Genomic DNA, 23,734 nt, shown 5'->3' with positions numbered 1-23,734 from the left:
TAATTCTTCATTTGACACAGGGGGAGTAGCTGGAAGTGCCATGAGCCTCCCCATTAATATCTCATAGGGATTCAATCTCCTTGTAGTATTTAATGTAGTCCTCATATTCTTTAGGGCTAAGAGAAGTGCCTCTGACCATTTAAGGTCTGTCTCAGCACAAATATTTGAAATTTTAAAGGTCCTATTAACCCTCTCTACTAATCTAGATGACTGTGGATGGTTGGGACTGTGAAGACTCAACTTAGTATTAAAAATATTGCATGGCTCTCTAGTCAGGGAATTGTTAAAATGAGTTCCCTGGTCACTACAAGGTAGTACAAGGTACACCAAATCTATGTATAAATTTAAATACAAGTTTTTTTTAACAACTGTTACAGATTCTGCTTTGTGACATGGGTAAGTTTCCACCCATGTACAAAACATGTAAACCACCACCAATGTAAACTGTAAATTACAGACCTTTGGCATCTGGACAAAGTCCAGGTGCACATTTACAAAAGGTCCCCAAGGTGGTGGTAAGCATACAGCCCTAATGGTTGCATTTTTGCTAACATTATGTTCTAGGCATACTGTACAGTTCTTAACATACTGAAGTATCAAACAGGAGACATGAGGGGCATGCCAACTTCAGGCAATTTGATTAAATAAAGCTGTCTTACCTGCATGGGCCTGGTAAAATGATATGCCCTTATCGGGTAAGGTAGCAAGGAGGCAGGTACCACCAGTCGGTTGTCCGGATGTCACCAAAACCCATTGTCGGATTTACTGCATCCATCTTTAAGCCACCTCTGAATTTCTCCTTGTGATACTTCAGCTTGGAAAGCTGATACTTTCTTAAAATCAAACACATCATCACTTTTAGATTATTCTAATAACATCACATGAGATTTTGCACAAAGTCCTTCTACAACTTGCTTAGCAGCTTGACCTGCCATATTATTTCCCTTTGAAGTAATATCTACAGCTGTTTAATGCGCACTACATTTAACTACTGCTAATTCGTTAGGTAACAAGAGAATTTAAAGATCATTCACAAAAAAATAATTTTTAATCCGAGTTCCTGCTGAAAGTAAAAATCCTCTCTGCTTCCAAAGTTGCCCAAAATCATGTACTACACCAAAAGCATAGTGACTGTTGGTGCAGACATTGGCAACTTTGTCTTTGGCTAATTCACAAGCTCTTTGCACAGCCACTAACTCAGCTACCTGGGCAGAATTTATGCGCTCTAGTTTTCTAGTCTTTGTTGAAGCAAAACATCATTACTGGTGCTGACAGATATTCCTGCGACCAGATTTCCATTTTGATCTCTTCCACAGGAACCATCTACAAATAGGTCTAGTTCAGTGTTTGGTATAGGACTGTCCTTTAAGTCATTCCTAGTAGAAAGCAGATAATTAGTCATACACACAATCATGATCTTCACCATCCTCATCAGTAGGTAACAAAGATAGAGGATTTAGAAAAGGACAGTGTATGAGAGAAACAGATGAGTCAGAAAGAAGAGTAAGTTCATATTTAGTTAGATGTGCTGTCAAGAGGGGTTGAGTTTTCATTTTAAGTAAGACAGATGAAACAGAATGAGGGATGGCTACTGTAAGAGCATGCCCGTGCACCAGTGATTGCACAAGATCAACTACAATGGTGGTGGCAGCCACTGCCCTTACACATGGTGGAAATCCCTTTGCAACAATCTAAAGGACAAAGTTCTGAAGGGCAGGAATGGCTCTGATAACTCTGGAGTCAACTCTGGCTTCCCACATCTGGTGCTAGCACTTTGGCTCCAAGACTCAAAGACAGACAGCTCAGGGAAATAACCGGAGTCCAAAAATAGTGTCTCTCTGGATCCAATGAGGACACTCCATCTCTTGTTTTGGAGCCCTCAGATCAGAAAAGGAGAAAGTAAAGGTGGACTAGTCACAGGGAGGTAGGAGATGGAGCCAGAATTAACCCCATCTGGATCTGAGCTCTGAAGATTTTTTTCATCATCCTATCCACTTCACCCTAGGACAAGCTCTTGGATGACCTGAGTGAGGAGCTAGTGGATGATGACCTTGAATGGTTGAGAGGAGACTCCTGCGGAGAAGGGAGTCAAGAATGTATCTGATCTAGTAAACTATAAGATGTGATGGGATCTGAGGTGATTTTGGTTTCTGTTTTCTATGCAGTAGGATCCGAAATCATTGGATCTGACTTTGACTCTTTTAGGGGTGGCTCTGAGGAAGGAGCCAAAGACTCTATAAGATCCAGAGATCTCTTTCTGGAGTCTTTGTCCCTGGGAGCAGAGTTGGGTTTCCCTTTATCATATTTTTTTGCAGGGGTTTCAGCCCCCAGCTAAAATAGAGGAATAAGAAGGGGAAGGAAGAAGACCCTTCAAAACAAGTTTATTATGTCTGTCTGTGAGTGCCCTGGAGTTGAATCTGGCACAAATTGTACAATCAGCATTTAAACGGGCAGCACCCAAACAATAGCTGCATTCACTGTGGGCATCTGAATTAGGTATTTTCTGCCCACAGGTGATTCATTTCTTGAAGCCAGTTAGTTTTCCAGCCATTCTAGTGTATCTAAAGAAAGGGAAGGCACAAAAGCAATAACAATGAAGCAATTAATCTATAAAAGTTAGATGAAATAGCTTCTTTTTTTATTTTAAGGAAAGATGAGAAAAACTACCAACAATGGTAGTCAAGAATACCCAAAAAGGGGATGGAAAAGGTCAGAGAGAAGAACAAAGTAAAGTACCAACAATAGTACTGGACAGAAATACTGAGGTCTGGGTAAAAATCACAAACAGAGTAGCCTAATGAAAAGGAATAACTAGAAAAGGGAGAAAGGTGACAGAAAACCTGTACACAACCTAATTAGACAAAAAAGCTGAAGAACTTACTGTTTTGACCTTGGAAAAAACACCAATACCTTGAAAGTGAGAGGATCCATGTCAGTAGTGATATGGTAGCAAACGAGATCTGAGGTATGTTAGGTTAGTGGGGCATTATGGGTAAAGGGAGGAGCTCAAGAGTTTGGATTCTAGGATCTGGAATAACTGGATGAGTCATATCTGAGTTGGATCTGAGACCACATCAGTTGAAGAATGAATGAAAATGACAACATCAGATCAAATATTAGCAACCAGCCTTAATCATGTGGCATATCCAGATAAGCATGTGAATATGAAATACTAGTTCAGATGAATCTTTCAATTCTCTCAAGCATACTTCCAGTTTCACATTTGAAACATCATTTAGTTATGATTCATTTCCTACCTTAAATGCCTGTTTAGTTCTTCTACATAATTCTTCTGATCAAGGACAGCAGTCATTTCTTCATCTCTGAAATTCATCAAAAGAAACACACATTTTAACAGACAGATGCAATTAACTGTCACTTTTATTGTGTAAACAAAGTCATGCATGTGGGTCTATGTTAAATAAACAAATGCTTAAAATGCCAAGTCCAACATACTCGAACACTTTTAAGCGAACGTTTATTTAATCGACAGCCCAGAATGTCGGAAAACGGAGTTCCGAAATATTTTGGTTGGCCAGCACTGACATATGTGACTTATTATGTCATGTAAGCTACTGATAATGGTGCCATATAGTGCAGAAAGGGAGAATTTCCTTTTTCTGCACTGAAGTGCTGTCTCGGAGTTGGTATATATAAGTAGGGGGTGAGGGGTGCAGCCCCTCTGCTTGCAACGTTACGGTATGTTTTACTAATTTCTTTTTTGTTACGATGTATTGGAAGTTGCTGTTAGTTGGTTTAGTGTTCTGTAGCACTTGGGAGGGGTAGGTGGCCAAACAAAACATTTCGATATTGTGTTTTCCGACATTCTGGGCTGTCAGTTAAATAAACATTCGCTTAAAAGTGTTCGAGTATGTTGTACTCGACATTTTAAGCATTCGTTTACTTAACATAGACCCTTTCTTGTTGCTTGACTGAATTAAAGAAATATTTTGTAGTTTCTGAGATAACAAGTCTGCCCGACTCTTTTACAAACACAACACACACACGCACGCATGCACTTACTCCACACTGCACTGCTTGCCTTGTTCAGCAATGTGAGGAGCACAATGGTATCTATGGGTTTATGGGTGTAACATGGCTAACAGATGCACTGCACCCTTCACTGTTCTGCTCTGAACATGCATACTACGCATGTTTATGAACTGCTGTGCCATGCAAGTTCCAACATGAGAAACTGGTCTATGAAGCACATGGGTCTAATTTACTTACACAAGACCTGCCCACAGACTAATGCTCAGTATTTGGGTACTGCAGCTTGAAATCCACTGTATTGTAGAATAACAGCACTTATGAATCACAACCCTCTTGTATAATGCACAAAACCACATGGTCAGTCTTGGGTACTCTGCAAGATGTCTATGACTACTGTTCATAATTTGCCATAAAAATGTAATAATATTTGCAACCATCTGTACCAAATACAGCAATCAGTAAAGAAAATAAATCTTTATGTGCTAACCCCTAATATGGCAGTGTCATTGTAGTCATCCTAGCCTAAAGAGATAGACCGTTTCCCACTTGCTATAACCTATGCTACACTTAGCTCACTGGTCTGATATGCAATGATAACAACCTCTGTGTGAGCAAAGTTACAGGTGAAACATAAAAACAGAAAAAGGAAACTGAAAAACATATCCAAGCCAACTATTGTTTGTGAATGTGACCTATAAAAAGAAGGGAAGTTAAATCAGAAATGCTGGCATGTGCTGCACTGTAAAGATGTTTTGTGCAGTTCAGGCCATATGATAAATTCTTTGACAGAACAAACTTCAAAAGCCACTTACTTTCTTCTCATGAATTTAATTTCTTGTCTCTTGACAGAAGGCTATTTCTACTCCCACACCTGGTGGGTACACTTTCTTTGGTACAGAATTGCATACAAGATGAAAAAAATTACAGGCAACTGTAAACAAGGGAGACTAACATTTAAAAACTACAATCTCAAATTAAGACAGTTATTCACTTTCTGATACCTGATTTATCCTGCTCAAGGGTTGAAGAACAACCAGATGCTACTCCGCTACTCCAACACAGGGCGTGCGTGGGCACACGTGTGTGTGTATATTATATATATATATATATATATATATATATATATATTTTTTTTTTTTTTTGATGTGGATGGAAACTAAAGATCCTAGTAAAAATCTATAAAGATACAAGGAAGGTAGGCAAATACCACAGAGTAGGCTCCTTAAGCTGGAAACCAAGTTGCAGTGTTAACCACTACAGACAGCACTGTGCTACTGTTTTCCCATCATGAGGAAAAAAACAAACAGCTATAGGACCATTAAACATTCATCAAAAATACAGTGGATATAGAAAGTTTACACACCCCTGTTAAAATGCCAGGTTTTTGTGATATAAAAAAATGAGACCACACTAAATCATTTCAAAACTTTTCACACCTTTATTGTGACCTATAACCTGTACAATTCAATTGAAAAACAAACAAATCTGTTGAGGGAAAAAAATAAAAAACATACAACAAGCTGGCTGCATAAGTGTGCACACCCTTAAACTAATACTTTGTTGTGGGTGCACACCCTTAAACTAATACTTTGTTGAAGCACCTTTTGATTTAATTACAGCATTCAGTCTTCTTGGGTACACACCTGCCATCAATTAAAGAGACTGATTAACCCCAAATAAAGTTCAGCTGTCCTAGTAGGATTTTCCTGACATTTACTCAATTGCCTGCTACAGCAAAAGCTGTGGCTTGCAGAGAGCTTACAAAGCATCAAAGAGATCTCATTGTTGAAAGGTATCAGTCAGGAGAAGGGTACAAAAAAATTTCCACAGCACTGGATATACCATGGAACACAGTGAAGACAGTCATCAAAAAATGTAGAAAATATGGGACAACTCCAAAGTTGATGAAAAGACCAGACAAAAACTGGTTAGGGAGGCTGCAAAGAGACCTATAGCAACACTGATGGAGCTGCAGGAATTTCTGGCAAGTACTGATTGTGTACTACATGTGACAACAATCTCCTGTATTCTCCATAGGGTTGCAACACAGAAGCATTTTCTTACACAGAAAAACATCCAGGCCCGGCTAAAATTTGCAAAAAAATACATCAGGTTTCCCAAAAGCATGTTGGAATATGTGATATGGTCTGATGAGACCAAGGTTAAACTTTTTGGCCACAATTCCAAAAGGTGCGTTTGGCACAAAAACAACACTTCGCATCACCAAAAGAACACCATCCCCACGGTGAAGCATGGCAGTGGCAGTATCATGCTTTGATGTTGCTTTTCTTCAGCTGGAACTGGGCCTTTAGTCAAGGTGGAGGGAATTATGAACAGTTCCAAATACCAGCCACTTTTGGCCCAAAACCGCATCTGCTAGAATGCTGAAGATAAAGAGGAATTTCACCTTTCAACATAACAATGACCCCAAGCATATATCCAAATCAACAAAAGAATGGCTTCACCAGAAGAAAATTAAACTTTTGGAATGGCCCAGCCAGAGCCCAGACCTAAATCCAATAGAAAATCTGTGGGATGACCTGAAGAAAGCTGTGCACAAGCGATCCCCTCACAAACTGACAGATTTGGCACACTTTTGCAAGGAAGAGTGGGCAAATATTGCCAAGTCAAGATGTGCCATGCAGATAGACTCTTACCCAAGAAGACTGAATGCTGTAATTAATTCAAAAGGTGCTTCACGGTATTAGTTTAAGGGTGTGCACACTTATGCAACCAGCGTATTGTACGTTTTTTTTTTAATTTTTTATATTTTTTCCCCTAAAATATTTGTTTTTTTTTTCAATTGAATTGTACAGGTTATAGGTCACATTAAAGGTGGGAAAAGTTTTGAAATGATTTATTGTCTTATTTTTTTACACAAAAACCTGTCATTTTAACAGGTGTGTGTAAACATTTTATATCCACTGTATATGCATTTTTTTGGTTTCTTTCCTGCAGTATGTTTTCTCTCGGTTAAATAATTCTTTCCCAAAACAGCCATACTCAGAGCAACCATCATCTACTGCCTTATCTTCCCTTACTTCTGTTTCAAATAGTATTAATGTATTCAAGAATGATGCCCTTCTTATTTGCAATGGTGATGGACAGATTGACAGACGAGATCAGACAGGAGTCCCCATGGACTATGATGTTTGCAGATGACATTGTGATCTGTGGTGAGAGTAGGGAACAGGTGGAGGAGACCCTGGAGAGATGGAGATATGCTCAGGAGAGAAGAGGAATGAAGGTCAGCAGGACTAAGACAGATTATATGTGTATGAATGAGAGGGAGGATAGAGGAATGGTGAGGATGCAAGGAGTAGAGGTGGCGAAGGTGGATGAGTTTAAATACTTGGGATCAATAGTTCAGAGTAATGGTGAGTGTGGAAGAGAGGTGAAGAAGAGAGTACAGGCAGGATGGAGTGGCTGGAGAAGAGTGTTAGGGATGATGTGTGACAGACGAGTACCAGTAAGAGTGAAAGGGAAGGTCTACAAGAGGGTAGTGAGACCAGCTATGTTATATGGGTTGGAGACAGTGGCATTGACAAAAAGGCAGGAGTCAGAGCTGGATGTGGCAGAGTTAAAGATGTTAAGATTTGCACTGGGCATGACGAGGGTGGACAGGATTAGGAATAAGTATATTAGAGGGTCAGCCCAGGTTGGAAGGTTTGGAGACTAAGCCAGAGAGGCAAGATTACATTGGTTTGGACATGTGCTGAGGAGGGATGCTGAGTACATTGGGAAAAAGCTGCTAAGGATGAAGCTACCAGGTAACAGGAAAAGAGGAAGGCCTAAGATAAGGTTTATGGATGTGGTGAGAGAGGGCATGCAGGTGGTTGGTGTGACAGAGCAAGATGCAGAGGACAGGAAGAAATGGAAACAGATGATCCGCTGTGGCAACCCCTAACGGGAAAAGCTGAAAGATGATTTTTCAGAATGCAATTTCAGCTAAATAAGCTGAAATATACAGTATTATGATCAAGTCTCTGATCATAAAAAACAATGTCAGAGTGTCACGATCATGCTCTGAAATTAGTGAAAATACAAGCTTGTTAAGCATCCTTCTGATATGAGAAAGGTGCTTAACAATTGATTGTTCAGCACCCTCTCAGTGCTGTTAAGCACTAACCTCATGCTTAACAGTGTTCATTGGCCACACTTTTGTTTTTAATATAGCAGTGAAGTGTATATCAACTTTTAAAACTTTGAATATCCTTTGAATGTTGTTCAGTGGTGGCTGGCACTGGTTGATGTTAATGTTCAAGTGTAAGGCTAATGCTTAGCAGCACTGAAATGTGCTTAGCAAAACTTTCTTAAGCACCTTTCGTACATCAGAAAGATGCTTAAAGTTCTCTTTTTCCTGAATTTGAAGCATAAGCTCAGTGCTCCATGTACTACAAATGGTTAAGTAAGCAAATAATGAGAGAAGAGGAACATTTCTAAGTCATCCAAACATACATTAATTTACAACTTTAAATGCTTGAGTACTGACTGATTTATTTATTTTTAATTTATATACATCTACCAACAGAAGGAAACCAATAATCCATATAGTCCCTCCAGTTACTGCAGCTAACATTTAGCAGCTGTCTTTTTCCTTGCTTTTACACCACCTATTCCATGCTCTCTTAAAAGTTTCAATTTTTTCCCTCTTTAGGTGCTGTCTCCCCTCCCTACATGTACCCCCTCCAACAACTATAAGCTTTTCACCTATTACGCTGTAATCCATTCACTCCCTGATGCACATCACCCCATAAAGGGAGATCCTCAATCTTCATCAATGATTAGTCGTCTAGTGCCTAGGTACATTTATTCTATGGCAAGTAATCAAGCAGCAAGACCAGAATGTAGGAGGGACTCTCCTGCAGGTAACTATAACATGAATGATTTTTTCCTCTGGCCTTATCAGATTTTACACAACAGTAAGACATGTACAAAAATCCCATAGAGCTTTCCCAGTGATACATGGTTGATTCCACCCAAGAGTGGAAATGTGGATACTGGAACATGTTGCAGCCTGAAATACATTAATCTCAGTCTGCACATTGCAACACTAGCTATCACTGCAGTTTGGGGTTGCCTCCCTCCTCCGAGGGTAAACTGCCATCAGCTGTTCGCTCTCATCCACCTCAGGTGTCTCAACCGCTCCCAGCACTGGTAATCACTCTTATGCCAACTGGTTCTTTGTGCCAGGTAGCCAGATCTCCTGAGTGATTCTGTAGTCTTAGCTACCACCATTTACTCTGGTAGTTTTTACACTTGTCTAACACTTTCAGTAAAGTATTCCCATATGTTCAGATGAAAATACATCCTCCTCAGCCATTTGTTATGACACTTTTATATTTACCCTATCTTCCCTTCTTAACTCACTCCTTTCTCAATCCACAGTAACCACTTTAGGGACTCAAACCACACACCCCCTTCTCCTTCCTAGTTTCTAGAAATTGAAATACCATTTTAAAGAAAATATCCTTGGATGCATTTTCCAATATAGCAGCTCTCTTACCATCCCTGTTGCCTTAGTTTGGACCTTACTACATGTGTAACCCTCTCTCAGAAAGGTACAAAATGGAATAATCCATCTGTGTCAAGCAAACGTCTGATGCAGTGGCATCATTGCCTCCTTTTCCTTTGATGCTATTCCTCTAGAGAAACAGCCCAGTATCATAATGGCTTTAGTTGTCACCCTCATAAACTTCTAGTGATGTACAGCCACAGTAATCAACATAGAGTCCTTGCTTTGCTAAAGCCAGCTTCCTCCCCAACAAATACAGTTTCCTAAACTGTCCTTTCCCAAGAGCAATATGTAGCATTTGTCTCAGCTGAACCTTAATTCCCACCTTTATGACCAAACTACTAGTCTGCCAAGGTCCTTTCTGATGCTCTAATCCTGTACCTTACTGTTACTCACCATATTATTATTAACCATCAAAAAGGCTTCTCCAGTTTTCAATAGATATTGTTAAATTTTATTCCTAGAAAAATGAACAGGATTGAGCTTAGAAAAGGTCCTTGAGGTACAGCACTTGATAACATACCTTCATCTAACACCTCCACCTTCAGCAGCACCCTGCATCCTGCACTTCAGCCAGTTCTCCACGTTCATGCATATTCTGTCACCACATCCTATGTATTTTAGCTTCAGTAACAACCCCCCAGCCTAGTATGCTGTCAGAGGCATTACTGAAGGCCCAGTAAGCAACATTTAATGTGCCACCAATGACCATCGCCTTCATAACCAAGTCATAAAATTGGAGCAAGCTGCTTTGACAGGATCTCCTTGCTGCAAATTTGTATCTTTCTGTTCTGTAGGTTGCCATGTTCCAGAAAACTAATTTGCCTCATTTTCATCATTCTTTCTGTGACCTTGTCAGTAACCGAACTTAGAATAACTGTGCTGTAGTTCCATGCAACATTTCTTTAGTTGCTTTATGTATTCATACTGCAAAAGTTGATCTCTAGTCATGCCAGCTCTGTTAGTAGAGGGATAAAGCCCTTATCATGGCCCAGTCAACAGGAGTTTGAATACTGGCTAGGCATTTGATGGAACTGGTAGGGAGTGGTGGGCAAAGCGCAGATATATAGCCACATTCCCCTCAGAGGAAGGGTGACATCATGGTAGAGAACATTCTGGGGATGGGCTTTGGTTCGCCAAACCAGTGCCTTCTGGTAGCCTTCAACATTAACTGTACAGGAATATGTGCTTGCAGGGAGAAGGTGTTGTAAGTCCCACTAGTTGTCCTCTTAATTACCAGAATGTCAGTGAGAGTATAAGAAACCCTCATGGCTGCCTGTATTACAGCCCTGCTGGATGGCAGTTACTCATATACTGTACTGAGTCAATTCTTTAGTATAGGGTGAATAAACAGAGTCCCATTGGGGAAGGGTTGATGACCAACAGGAGTAGGACAAAACAGTGTGCAGAAAAAAGAAGTTTCCCTCCAATAAAATGGGATATCTCCATCCCTCAATGCCATATCCTCCTTTAGTGCCCTCTGGTCTTTTTCCAACCTCTCACCGATTTCATCATCAGTTAACCTGCATCCTTTTCCCGTCATCCTTCCTTTCCTTTACCAGCTGAATACAGAAGAGTAGAAATTGTGAAGTACTGAGCCCATCACAGTATTATCTTATACCAGATGCACTTAGTTACTTATGTCCCTACTCGGGCTTCTCATTGCTTCTACAAAAGGATTCTCAATATTTTTTATATTTCGTGCTCGTCTTCTTTCCATTTTCCCCTCTAACTTTCTGACCTCTCTCGCGGGTATCTTCCTTATTTTAAAGTAACATTCCATAAAACTATCACTCTTCCCTCTATATATTTCTCCATACCCTTTCCCTGGCATTAAGTGCTGCTGTTTTCTCTCTATTGAAGCAAAATGTCTTCTGCCTCTTGGCCTCTGGTTATCTGTCCAGTTCTTCATACTGGCCATATGAACGTACCCCATAATTCACTCATATGTCTTACAGTTCCCTCTCCCAAGTCTACCAATAGTGTTTTTACTGCCCTTGTGTGGCACCCTGCAGTTCTACATCATTGTCCATGTTTTTATGCTCTATTTCTGTCCCCCAGTGTTAAGTACACTGCACTGTTGTTTTTATTTGTTAATGTGACCCTTACTATCAGCTCCTTCAACTCCACACCTATGATCCTTCCTTTTCTATTGTATTTCTCCACCATTTGCAATAACTTTGTCTGACTTATTGTAACAATTTCTCCCTCTGCTTACACTTGATGCCAGGATATCACAATATTCTTCTGGCAGGATGAAGTCATTTGCCACCACAATCCACTCTCATTATCCCTCTCCACTTCTTAACCCTTTCAGTGGTTAACTCACTGTCCCCCACAGTAGCAAATGGAGGTCTAAAGAGGGTGCTGATGTACTAGCTTTCCACTTCATTCCCTTTACTGCCAGGCAGCTGACATGGATACTTTTGTTCATTCATTTGTTTATTTGCATTTGTTTACCAGGAAGGTCCACTGGGACGAGTTGAGCCCATTTTCAGTGGAGGCTCTACAAGAACAATGATTTACAATACAATGGTAACAGCAGCACAATAACACAAACGTTTTGAACATTTAGATGAAAAATTAGACATAATGACAACAAATGACATAATGCAATACAGGATTCCAAATGTAACAGATATGGATGTATACATAGGTAATAGGTTTAGTTAACCAAACTAAGTTAGCATGCCAGTATCTTAGGTTCTACTAACATATGAATATTAACAGGATATGAGGTGAGAAACTTAAATCATGTATCATTAATACTTTGTTCAGTAGGTATTCCACATAGAGGGCTTAAGGTACTTGTAAAAAAAGAAAACAGTAAGTTATAGGTCGAAGGATGCGATAGACAGAAGAGTAGTCAATAAAGGTAAGAAGAGTGGAGGAAAAGAGAGTCAGGTTTTGAGAGATGTGGCATTGGTGCATACACATTGCCATAAGGCGGAAAGATGTTGCTTCAGGGGGTTTTATGAAGCCAATTGGACTGCAAGTAGTCCTGATTGAAGGTGGAAGTGTATTCCACAGTTTGGCAATTGTAAAGGAGTATAGCACCTGACTAGCTGATAAGTTTGTTTTTTCTACTTTCAGGAGTTGGTTTTCAGATCTGGCAGGTCTGTTTGGGTGGCAATGGGTAAGTAGAGTGGTAAGGGTAGGGCAGCATGATGACTTAATGATAATTTTGTGTGCTGTGATTAATTGTAGGTAAGAAAGATAGAGTGGAATTTTGAACCAGTCTAGCAGGTGTAGCAAGGAACAGTGGTGGGAAGCATATTTTGCATTGCTTGCAAACTTAGTAATTTTACTGTAGCACATCTCAAGTTTGGATTTCAGTGAGGACTGAATATTGGTAAGGAGAGGGGCACCACAAAAGAGGGTAGTAAAAAGGTGGAGGCAAGGGTTTGTTTAATGGAGTGGCTGAGGAATTGTTTGTGCCCATAGAGCATGCCAAGTTTTTGGTGTGTTCTTTTCATACTGTTGTGAATGTACAAGTCAAATGTTAAGTTTTCAGCTATGACTACGCTTAGTCATTTTGCATGTGAGATCACCTCTATGGTGGTTTTATTTTGGGCCTGTATGGAGAATTCATTTTTATTTACAGAAGTAGTTTACTTAGGGGTGAATAGCACAAGTTTAGTTTTGTTGGGGTTTAGGGCAAGATGGTTGTTGGCCATCCTGGTTTTGGTGGTTGTGAGGGCGCATTGGGTGATTTGCTGAACTTCAGATGTTGAATTAGCAGTGCAAATGGTGGTTGAGTCATCTGCGTATTGGATTATTGAACCTTGAATAAAGGTGGTATGAAAGTTGTTGATAAAGATGCTGAAAAGAAGGGGCCCTAATATGGAATCTTGGGGAACACCTGTGGTTGTGTTAAGGAGTGGAAAGAGAGAGTGCTACCATTTGGTTGACTGTTGTCTATTTGTGAGGTAGCTTGTGAACTAGGTTAGGGTGGGGGTGAAATGGCTAGGTTTGAGAGTTTTGTGAGGAGAAGAAGGTGGGAAACAGTATCAATGGCCTTATAGAGGTCAAGAAATAGTGATGAAATACTTTTACCTGCATCTCAAGCCCAGTTAACTGTATCCATGAAGGATAATAGGGCAGGTGTGGTACTGCGGCCTGGCCTGAAGCCATGCTGAGTGGGGGATAGAAATTGGTTGTGAAGCTTATGGTTAAAAAGTTGAATGTGGTTAGAATTTTCCAAAATTTTAGATACTGGCGAAAGGGTTGCAATATGTTGAAAGTTGGAAATGTCTGGGCTGTGTCCACCGTTATATAAGGGGAGAATATATGCTTTTTTCCAGATATTAGGTACACAGGATTCTTTGATAGATCTGTTAAGAACTATGCTGGAGTTAGCTGCCATTTGTAGGAATTCAAGGGGGTAGGTTGTCAGGGGCAATAGTGTAAGGTTTGAGTCTAAGAAGTAGTTTTTTTTATGATGGTGGTATGTATGGGGGGAAAGGAAAAGCTACGTAGGGAGAGAGTAGTAGTGTTTTGGGAGGACTGATTTTGAGATGTGGGGATAGTATTAGAGTTGATTTGGGGGAAGTGGTAGTGAGACTGGATATAGTGTTGATGAAATAGGAGTTAATGAGAGTGGCTAATTCATTATGTGTTTTATCTGTATTTGGACAAGGATTATTTTTTGAGCCTGGGTTTACTAGGGAAGTAATGGAGTTCCAGAATTGTTTGGGTTTTTGCTTGGGTTGACTTTACAGATGTAGGTAGTGTGCTTTTTTGTCTTTAATAACTACACACTTTGCCTTGTTGTGGAGTTGTTTGAATTATAGTATGTCAAAGGGTTTTTTATTTTTTTGCCATAGTTTCCATGCTTTGTCTCTAGCAGTCATGAGTTGCTTAGTGGGTCTGGTGAGCCAACTGGCATTGGTTACTTTTTACTCTTTTTTTGTCGGATAGGAGATAGATTTTTTAAGGTCTCAAGAAATGTTGAGTTGAATAGCTCAACAGCCTCATCGAGGGGAAGGGTTTTGGGCATCCCAACTGAGGTTTGATAAAGTTACATTACAGGTGGTTGAGTTAAAGTGGGATAAGCTTCTATGTTGCTTGCACTGGTGCTTACTTGGTGTTGGAGTGGCTTTACGTAGTATATAGGCGGAGAGGTGGTCACTAATACTGTTAGGCAGTGTGCCGGTGAAGGAGATATTGTTTGGATCAGAGACTAGGATCCACTCCACAACAAAGCCATTGTCATTGTTTCTGTTTGGTCTGGTTATTTTGTTAATTAGTTGGGTAAAGATGTACATGTTAATGTTGGATGACGGATTATGGTGGGAGAAATCTAGCCAATCAATAATGATGTCACCCAGGATGATGGTTTCATTTTCTGATATCCAGGCAATTTCTTCTAGTAGAGGAATGTTATTGCCTGGGGGGATGTAAAGAGCTATGATGCAGAAATTTTTGCAGTTTATTTTTAGGAAAGAAATTATTATTTTGGCGAAGAAGAATTGTGGAGTTGATTTAGAGTATGGGCCAATATTATAGGTGTGAGGGTAGAGTATTGCAACACCTCCACCTCTTTTCTGGGGTCGATATGATCTTAGGTAGACATAGTCCGGGGGGGGGAGAAATTCAGTGTCTTTTATGTAGGATTTCAGTGGCTGCTATTGTATTAGGTTTGTTGTGAGCTATCCAGACATGAAACTCTGGGATTTTGTTTCTGATGCTTTGAAGGTTCAGGGTTGTTAAATTTAGAGATTTGCAGGACTTAGAGTAGATAGGAGGGTAAGAGGTGGCGTGAAGGTTTGAGTATATGTCTTCGCATTAGGGTAATTTAGAATGGTTGTTTGGGTAAACAGTGGGTAGTTTTCTTTTTGAGTTGGTTTGGTAACTTAATGGAGAGAGGTTGTGGGTGTTGTTTTGTAGGGGTAGGATTTTTATTTTGGTGAGTAGAAATATATTTAGGACATATAGGCTAGGGTATATGTTGGGGGTGGCCATGGTGGTGCAGTGGTTAGCGTTGCCGCCTCACAGCAAGAGGTTCTCCGGTTCGATCCTCGGCCAGGGTGCCTTCTGTGCAGAGTCTGCATGTCCTCCCTGTGGTCGCGTGGGTTTCCTCCGGGTGCTCCGATTTCCTCCCACATCACAAAGACATGCTGTAGGTGGACTGAACACACTAAATTGTCCCTAGGTGTGAATGCGTGCATGTGTGTGTCTTCAGTGGAAGGTTGGGTGCCGGGCTGGCAACTTGACACCATAAAAACTCCACTGCCAATCATGAGCGGACAGGTGATCCACTGTGGCGACCCCTAACAGGGAAAAGCCGAAAGAAGAAGAAGAAGGCTAGGGTATACGTTGCAGTAGCTAGCTAATGGGAAGATGTGTGTGGATGGAGCAGATGTTGGCTTGAATGGTTGGTAAGTTGTCTGCACAGCTGTTAAGTTTTTTTAAGAGATAGAAGCTTACAGAGAATAAGAGGAAAACTGAGTAAGAGGTGAGGGACATGGTAGATAGGGGATTGTGTTTACACAGTTACTGAAAGAACCTAATGGCATGAGTGTTGGAATTAGCTAATAGGCAGGGTGTATATGTAAGATAGTTGTAGAGCTGTTGTTGAGTGATGTGAAAGTACTGACTGGATGGCTAATTAAGAGGGGCTTTATGTGGGTGGAGTGTTAGAGATGTTAAGATGTACTGTGAGATTGGCTGACGTGAGAAAGGGCGGAGTTAGGGTAAGAATAAATGTCTATTATATGTCATGATATTTTGCTGCTTCAACCTAAAAGCCCAGTGTGCACTTTTAGCAGTAGCCTGAATGATTTAATTGGACTGTAACATCAAATGCTGTGTAGAGACCAACAAACAGCATATGTGGTTGAAGGGCATTACTTTTTTACTTTAAGGGGACTTTCTGCTCAAAACCAAACTGCAGCATTTCTGGCTAACTCCACTTCCTCCTTAAGTTACATCTAAACATTTGCCTTTCAGTTGCATACCACTAAGCAATCAACTTCTTTCAATTAGCATTAATCGAAATGCTCTCTGTATTAATTATGAGCAGTTTGTGAATTTTATAAATGGAGCAGTATATGCCTTAGTAATTTTACCCTTCTCGCTCTGCACAGTTCATTTTGCCTAAAATATTACCTACATAAGATGGACTTTTCAACTCTGCAAAGCTATACCCTCTGGGACAAAGTGTTGATTTTATTTACTAAAGGGAGTGCTTCCATGTTCCTAGCCTCCATCCTCATCTTGAACAGAGGAAAGGGTTTCACAGGCATTATTTCATAACATGTGTTTACCATTCTCACTGCAGACTCACAAATTACAGTCTCTTAGTGGGTTGCTTCTAAAATTGTGCTTCCTGTTTGATACTCATTCATGTGTTCTAGTGCCCCTACATGGTTAAAGTAGATTTTCTGACCTACTGGATACTCAACCTTGAAAACTGTGGGACAGAGCACATTGTATTTCAAAGCCTTTCCTCTTCAGGATCTCATCAATGGAATACACTGTTTATCCATTCACCGAAGATCACTGAATAATAATCTCCATGTACACAAACTTCTCCTGCCTTTAGTTGCTTTACTTTCTCCCAAAACTTTGAAAAAAAACTATTATTTCACTTGGAAAATTTGAAATTTATCAGGATAAGTCTGGGCCTTTTTCTTCCCACCATTCTCCTGGAAGAAACACCTAGTGAGCTTTCTCCAGCAGCAGGCCAGACATGAATTTCTGCCCATTCCTGCAAGCGCTATCCTATGGTGATTACAGCAGCACTATGCTATCCACCCTAGTGGGCCTTTTTAAGCCTATTCATCCCAAAATATGAGTCAGGTTTTGGTACCATATGTTTTTGCAGGGGGTATTGATATCTCTGGCATGAGTGGTCAAGCATTTATAAAAGGTACTTCTTTCTAATAGAGACATAAGTCTCCCAAAGTAGTCATTCCTTTCTAGTTTTTCAGGAATTTCCATGAACCTCACACATTCTTTCTTCTTGACTTGTCTTGTAGTTTAACAATCCTTCCCTATTACTCCTCCTTCTTTTGTACTTCCGTGGCTGCCAGTTTGCATTTAGTTTTGCCAGTGTTGCCATTAAAAACCTGTAATGCATCAGAGCATTTGGAAAGTAATCTTTCAATTGCCTCTAGCTTTTTATTTGCAGACGACTCGTCTTCCAGTCACCCTCCAGTTTTCAGCACTTTATTTTATATATATATATATATATATATATATATATATATATATATTTTTTTTTTTTTTTTCCATTTGATCTTCTGTTAATGAATAGCCACTGTTGCTTCAGTGGGGCTGTTTTGCTCCTTCTTTGTAGTCACCATTCAGTCTGTATTTCAGTCTTGTTCTTTTTTTAACAAGAAACATCATTATTAAATTAGCACATATGACATGGGCAATCATACATTTAGACAAATGAAAACCATACTGACATAATTTTAGTTACAAACATTGTACACCACAAACCATAGTGACATAATTGCAGTGTCAAACATTATACATCACTTATAATCTAGCCCGTCATTGCTGGTCAAACATTATATAACTAATTCAAATCCTGCCTTCTTTTAAACCTTGTTCCTTCTCTGCATGTATTGTTCCCACAATTCCAATTTTTTCATAAGTAATTTGCTCCTACCCTTTTGTAAAGATCCCAATTCCAGTTGTTTTATCTCTGTTACTACATTCACTACTTCTAGTACAGTTGGTTTAGACTTTGAGTTCTATTTTCTAGTAATTGTATTTTTGGCAGCCATACCATATTAGACTCAATAAGGCCTTACTACATCTAGGCAATTCTGATTCTGTACCTTAGCTCAAAAGATAATTTCCTTAGTTACACTAATTTACTCACCCAGTATCTCTGACACCACAGTCTGCAAGGAATCTTTAAAGTCTGCCAACTCATTGCTCTCCCAGAAAATGTTCCCAGTTATCTGTTTCTTCTCCATCACACCTCCAACATTTGCTGTCCACCTGAATAAAATTCTTTGGAGTCTACTTGGGGTATAAAAATAATTATGCAAACCCTTCCAAGGAAGGATCCTACATTTTATAGATGTTGTTGCACATAGGTTCATAGGCAAGTACTAGGCTATCTGTCCAAGGGCATTTATAAGCCTAGCCAGAATGTGTTGGCTTTCGCCACCCCCTTAGATTAGTTCCCTGTGCCCCTGTCCAGCAGAGCCATTAGTTCCCTGCGCCACTGTCCAGCAGCGCCACTGCAGTGATCCCCGGGGTAAATTTTATGTTTCCCATCCACCCGTCAAGGTTTCTCTTGAAGAGTGTTAGTGAGGGGCTCTGCCTGATATATACTGGAATCCTGTTCCAAAGCATGGGGAGTCTCTGGGACAGGAATCTATCCCTCCAGCACATCCTATTTATTGTTGTGGTGAGGTTTATATCTCTAGAGCATGTGGCTCTCCGGGAGTTGTTTTTTTTTTAGGTGGAGCATGTCCATCAATTCTGGGTTGGACATGGCCTTGTATGTCAAGCAGAGATCACCTCTGAGTAAGAGGTATGCAACCAAGTATAGCTGGAGTTTCTTGAGTCGGGCTGCATAGGGCATCTGTTTGAGGCCAGTAATCCTCTAGGTGAGGTACTTTTGTGGTCTTTCCAGCTGTTGCAGGTGCCTTGTAAGGTACATCCCAAATGGGGTGTTGTATTCTATGATGGGTCTAATGAGTGATGAGTAGAGAGGCACAATAACCTCTTTTGTTCTAGATGCAAACCCTTTTGTGATTAGGTGGCCCACATAGAAGGATTTTCTAACCACCTTGGCAATATGATTATCAAAAGAGAGATTACTATCTACTTGGGTCTCCAGATCGCTTATTACATTTTCTGTATTTAGGGGACTACCACCTATGTGGTAGCTCGTGGGTACTTTGTTTTTTCCAAAGGGGATAACTACGCATTTTTTGGCATTTAGTTTGAGGCCATGATTTTGACACCAAGTATCCGTCTCAGTGAGACCCTTCTGGAGGGTGTCTGTATCAGCTGGGGAATCAATTATGGCTCCTAGTTTGCAGTCGTCTGCGAACTTGGTCATTTGTTGAGGCAGTTTCAGATCTTTTCAGGATACAATATTAATTAAGCTAAACCAAAGGCAGTAGCATTGAACATTTGGGGGATATAAATATATCCCCAATTGTTTCTTTGTCAATTGCTTATTCTCTTCCCAATCCTTTCTAAACTCCTCTGACTGATTCCTGTAGTTATCATGAAATATTTTGTATGCTTTACTAATTATTCCTTTTTTAACAGCAGCTTCTGTTCTAGAGTCTACTAAAATCTCTACCAGTGTTGGTCTTTTGCTTAGGATCCCCCATTTCTTTCTCTTTGGCTATACTCTGAAATCAATCCTTGAGAGGGAAGTCAATCTCTAGACTGCAATCCATATACATTTCTGGCCTCTTCCCATTCTATTACCTTTCCCTCTTTAATTATTTGCTCCCAATACCTTGGTTCTTTTAGAGTTTTCTCTAACAAATTCTAGCCCCCTCTTACCTATTGTCTGTATCCCTAATTGGAGTCATCCCTATCGGCAGAATCTCCTTTCTCCATTCTCAGTTTGGTTTAGTTTTTAGAATACGTTCTGCTACTTTATGAATATAATATTCTACATCATTATTGTTATTCTCCTTAAGGATCTGTATCCAAAAGCCAAGTCTCTCCTTGTTTCGAGCCCCCCCCCCCCGTTCCATCATCTCTTTCCACTTTGAATTATAGCTTTCTGCTAGTGCTATGCATATGAGTGCTAACTGCGTAGCTCTGAAATACCGCTCCAAATCGGGTAATCCCAAACCACCTTGTTCAACTGCAGAAATCCGAGCAACCCACTTTCTTGCTGTCTTCCCCTCCTGGATAAAATTCTTCAGCTCTTTGTTAATTGCTATCTGCGACTTCTCTTCTAGTTAATAAAAATACACCTGACCTGTGTATAAAATTGAAGTAACTACAAACATTTTAAATGCTTGTATCTTGCCACCCATATCCATATAACAGAGCTTCGAATTTCTCAGTTTTTGTATTATCTTTTGTTTAGTCTTTTACAACATATCATTACCTGTCACACCAGAATCATTTTTAATCCATGTACCTAAGTACTTCATTTTATCATGTCCCCATAAATAAGGACATTGATGAACCAATTCCTATGTGGGTACATAATTTACAGCTACTGCCTTTGGTTTAGCTTCATTAATACTGTATCCCAAAAAGATCTGAAACTGCCCCAAAATGTTCCATAACACTGAAATGCCCTTTTCTGGTTTTATCAGCTATAAAATAATATCTGCAAATACAGCCAGCTTTTCCTGACTACTCTTATTTTCTTTGACAATGGTTCTATGTACAGTGCAAATAACAAAGGGGAAAGAGGAAAACCCTGCATGGTTCTTCTGCTCAAGCAGAAATTATCAGAGAGGAACTGCCTCCGACCCCTCATATATCCTCCTAATCAACCTTACAATTTTATTAGGTTGAGTAAATGCTTTCATTGTCCTGCTCATAAACTCCCAGCTTACTCTGTCAAATACTTTCTCTGCATCAAGACTCACCAACAGCAGTGGTATTTTCTTACATTCATCTTACCTCTGAATCATCAGTGTTCTGTTAATGTTGTCAAATATTTGCCTCCCCTCCACAAAACCACACTGATCCATGTCTATCAATTTTGGCATCACCGTTGCTATTTTTTTAGCCATTACAGACATAAACACTTTATAATCATGGTTTAGGATCGAAATGGGCTTGTATGAAGCTGGATCTGATGGGTCTTTACTCTCTTTAGGTATTACAGCCACCACCGCTTTCTTCCAGGAAGTTGATGCTTCTCTTCCTCTTAAAATACTGTTAAACAAAACCTTCCAGATCCTTATCAGTTTTTCCCTCCTAGCCTCCAAAGTTCCACTGGAATACCATCTGTTCCTGGGGATTTTACTGCTGATCAGTTATACATCACAATTTTTATATCATCTCCTCCTATCCTAACTACTACTAATTGAGCCTCATCTGCTTCTTACCTTGGCATATTTAATTCTTCTATAAACATTTTGATTTGTACACTTTTTTGATCTCCATATTTCTCTCCTTTAATACAGACCTTCATATGGTTTCTGAAAAATTTCCAGTACCTCTACAGGATCCATTGTTGTCTTCCTTCTTATAGGTTCCCAAGCTTTGTGCCAACCCTTTCTACTTTCTGTTGCCTGAGTCATTGCACTACAACTTTTTGTTTTCTGCAATTATTATTAAAAAAAAGTTGTTTAACAACAATCTTTCTAAACTCATGCATATTATTGAGGTAATCCTTTATTTTCTGCTTAGCACTCTACAACTGCTCATCTCTATTTCAGCCTTGTTCTTGATACCTTTTTTATTCTGCTTAAACGTTTGAAACTTATTTTTGTAGAAGAATTACATGCACTGGATTAAAAAAGACCTGTCATTTCAATCTCTTTTTAACTACAACAAAACTGGGAATTTATAATTAATTATGGTCTGGAAGAGAAGAGCTAACCCATCAGTTACTGACTCCAGGGTACCATACCAGAAGTCCTGCCTTTACCCATGTTTTCTTCTCATTTGTATCAATTCCTGTTCCTCCTCCTCACACTTTCCATGCATCTCTCTTCACTTAAAATGCTGATTTTATTATCAACAAGCAACTATATTCGAACTTGCAAGATGGCTGCAGACTGAGTAACAGCTTAATTTCAGCTCTCTCAGTGTGAAAATAGAAACTAAAAACAGACAATGAATTTGTATTTTTGGGTAAATTTCAGTTACTAGCTAGTAAGTGCACTGCATGGATGCCAGCAAAGAAGAAATTTAGACTTAGAACATGAAAGAAAATCAATCACAAAAGGTGAGGAGAAAACACCATCTGGGAAGAATCCTGCAGCTGTTCAGTAAAAAGCAGTTCAAGCTCCAGCTTTGGTGCAAGACATGACTTCCAGTAATCTAGAGGAAGAATTATGTCAAATGTGCTAAAAGCTTATTGAAACAAACAAAACACTGAAGAGTCCACTCAAATAACAAAAGGCTGCAAAATGGAAGCATCTTTTAACAGATACACAAAAGTCAAATGAAGGAAAGGCTGTCTGAGTATGAGACTGCTCAAGAAGACATGTTTCAAAAAATGGAAGAATTAGAAGAAAGATCATGTAGGGAAATCCTGAGATTTTCTGCTGTACCAGAGAAACTGGAAGGAACAGACTGTATTAATTTTATCAAAGCACAAACAAGCAACTGTACTGGAATTCCACAGCAGGAGTTGTTATCTGAATGTACACATTGTGTGTACGCTTCAAACCTGGCCATGAAAAAGCAGCCAGGACCTTCCATTCTAAAGATACACTCCTATTAGCAGAAATAGTTGATTCAGACAAAAACTATGGCAGAAGGATAAAATAGTAAAAGCTAGAGACAGTAAAGTGTTTGTGGAAAATGATTACTCAATGTACGCTAGGCAGAAGAGGAGTAAATTTACTCCAGCAATCAGGGAATGCCGAGAATCGGGTGTGAGATTCAAGCTGATGTATCCAGATAACTTCAGATTATTTTTTTCCTGGATGGTCAAAGTCATTTTTTGATACAGAAGATGCTAAGGAAGAAATATACATGTCTGTATATGTGAGACAAGAAACAGAAGGGGATTGCGCTTCTTATTCTTCTGATAATAAAGCTCATAGAGCGACTATGCCAGTGAAACCTTTTCCAATGTTCCAAAGGAAAACGCTTGAGAAACAAAAAAAACACAGGAGTTGACTAGAAGAACCATCAGTACACGGGAAATGAACCAGAGATTGGATCTGGGATATGGAGATCAACAAGAAGAAAACCAGCAACTCAGATGTGGGATTACAAAGCATCAACTACATTTGTGAAATATGACAGAACAAGAAAATGTGGAAATATTGGACTTTTTGACTTTGTTAAACTTGTACAGGACTTCAAAGCACATGTTTTTTACATCTGGGAGAGGAATGAGGATAAGACAAAAACAGACAGCACTTAGTGTAAGCAGAAGCACAGAATCCATCTTAACACAGGCAACCTTCTTTATAGATCAATTCAAGCTTGTAAATGTGGCTGGGACAATTGTTCCTATTAGGAGGGTTAAGCATCATTATTTGAAGATGTATACAGTTTTGTTTGCTTGATCATGTTAATGGGTTCTGGGTTTTTTTTGTTTTTTGTTTGAGTGTTTTCAAAAAAACAAAAAGTTTTATAAGA

General features: G+C 39.6%; 1 protein-coding gene across 1 annotated transcript in view; it reads right to left on the bottom strand.

Moving 5' to 3' along the window:
* Positions 1–23,734, bottom strand: part of RUFY1 (RUN and FYVE domain containing 1) — a 2,127,773-nt gene that overhangs the window by 1,347,976 nt on the left and 756,063 nt on the right. Inside the window, exon 7 of the mRNA XM_044069383.1 lies at positions 3,258–3,323. Within this exon, the coding sequence (XP_043925318.1) occupies positions 3,258–3,323 (66 nt within the window). The remainder of the gene's footprint in view (positions 1–3,257; positions 3,324–23,734) is intronic.

The sequence above is a fragment of the Protopterus annectens genome, chromosome 4.part0 (genome assembly GCF_019279795.1).
Source record: "Protopterus annectens isolate FY-2018-M chromosome 4.part0, PAN1.0, whole genome shotgun sequence".
NCBI classification, from domain to species: Eukaryota; Metazoa; Chordata; order Ceratodontiformes; family Protopteridae; genus Protopterus; species Protopterus annectens.
This window is presented reverse-complemented; position numbering and strand designations above follow the sequence as displayed.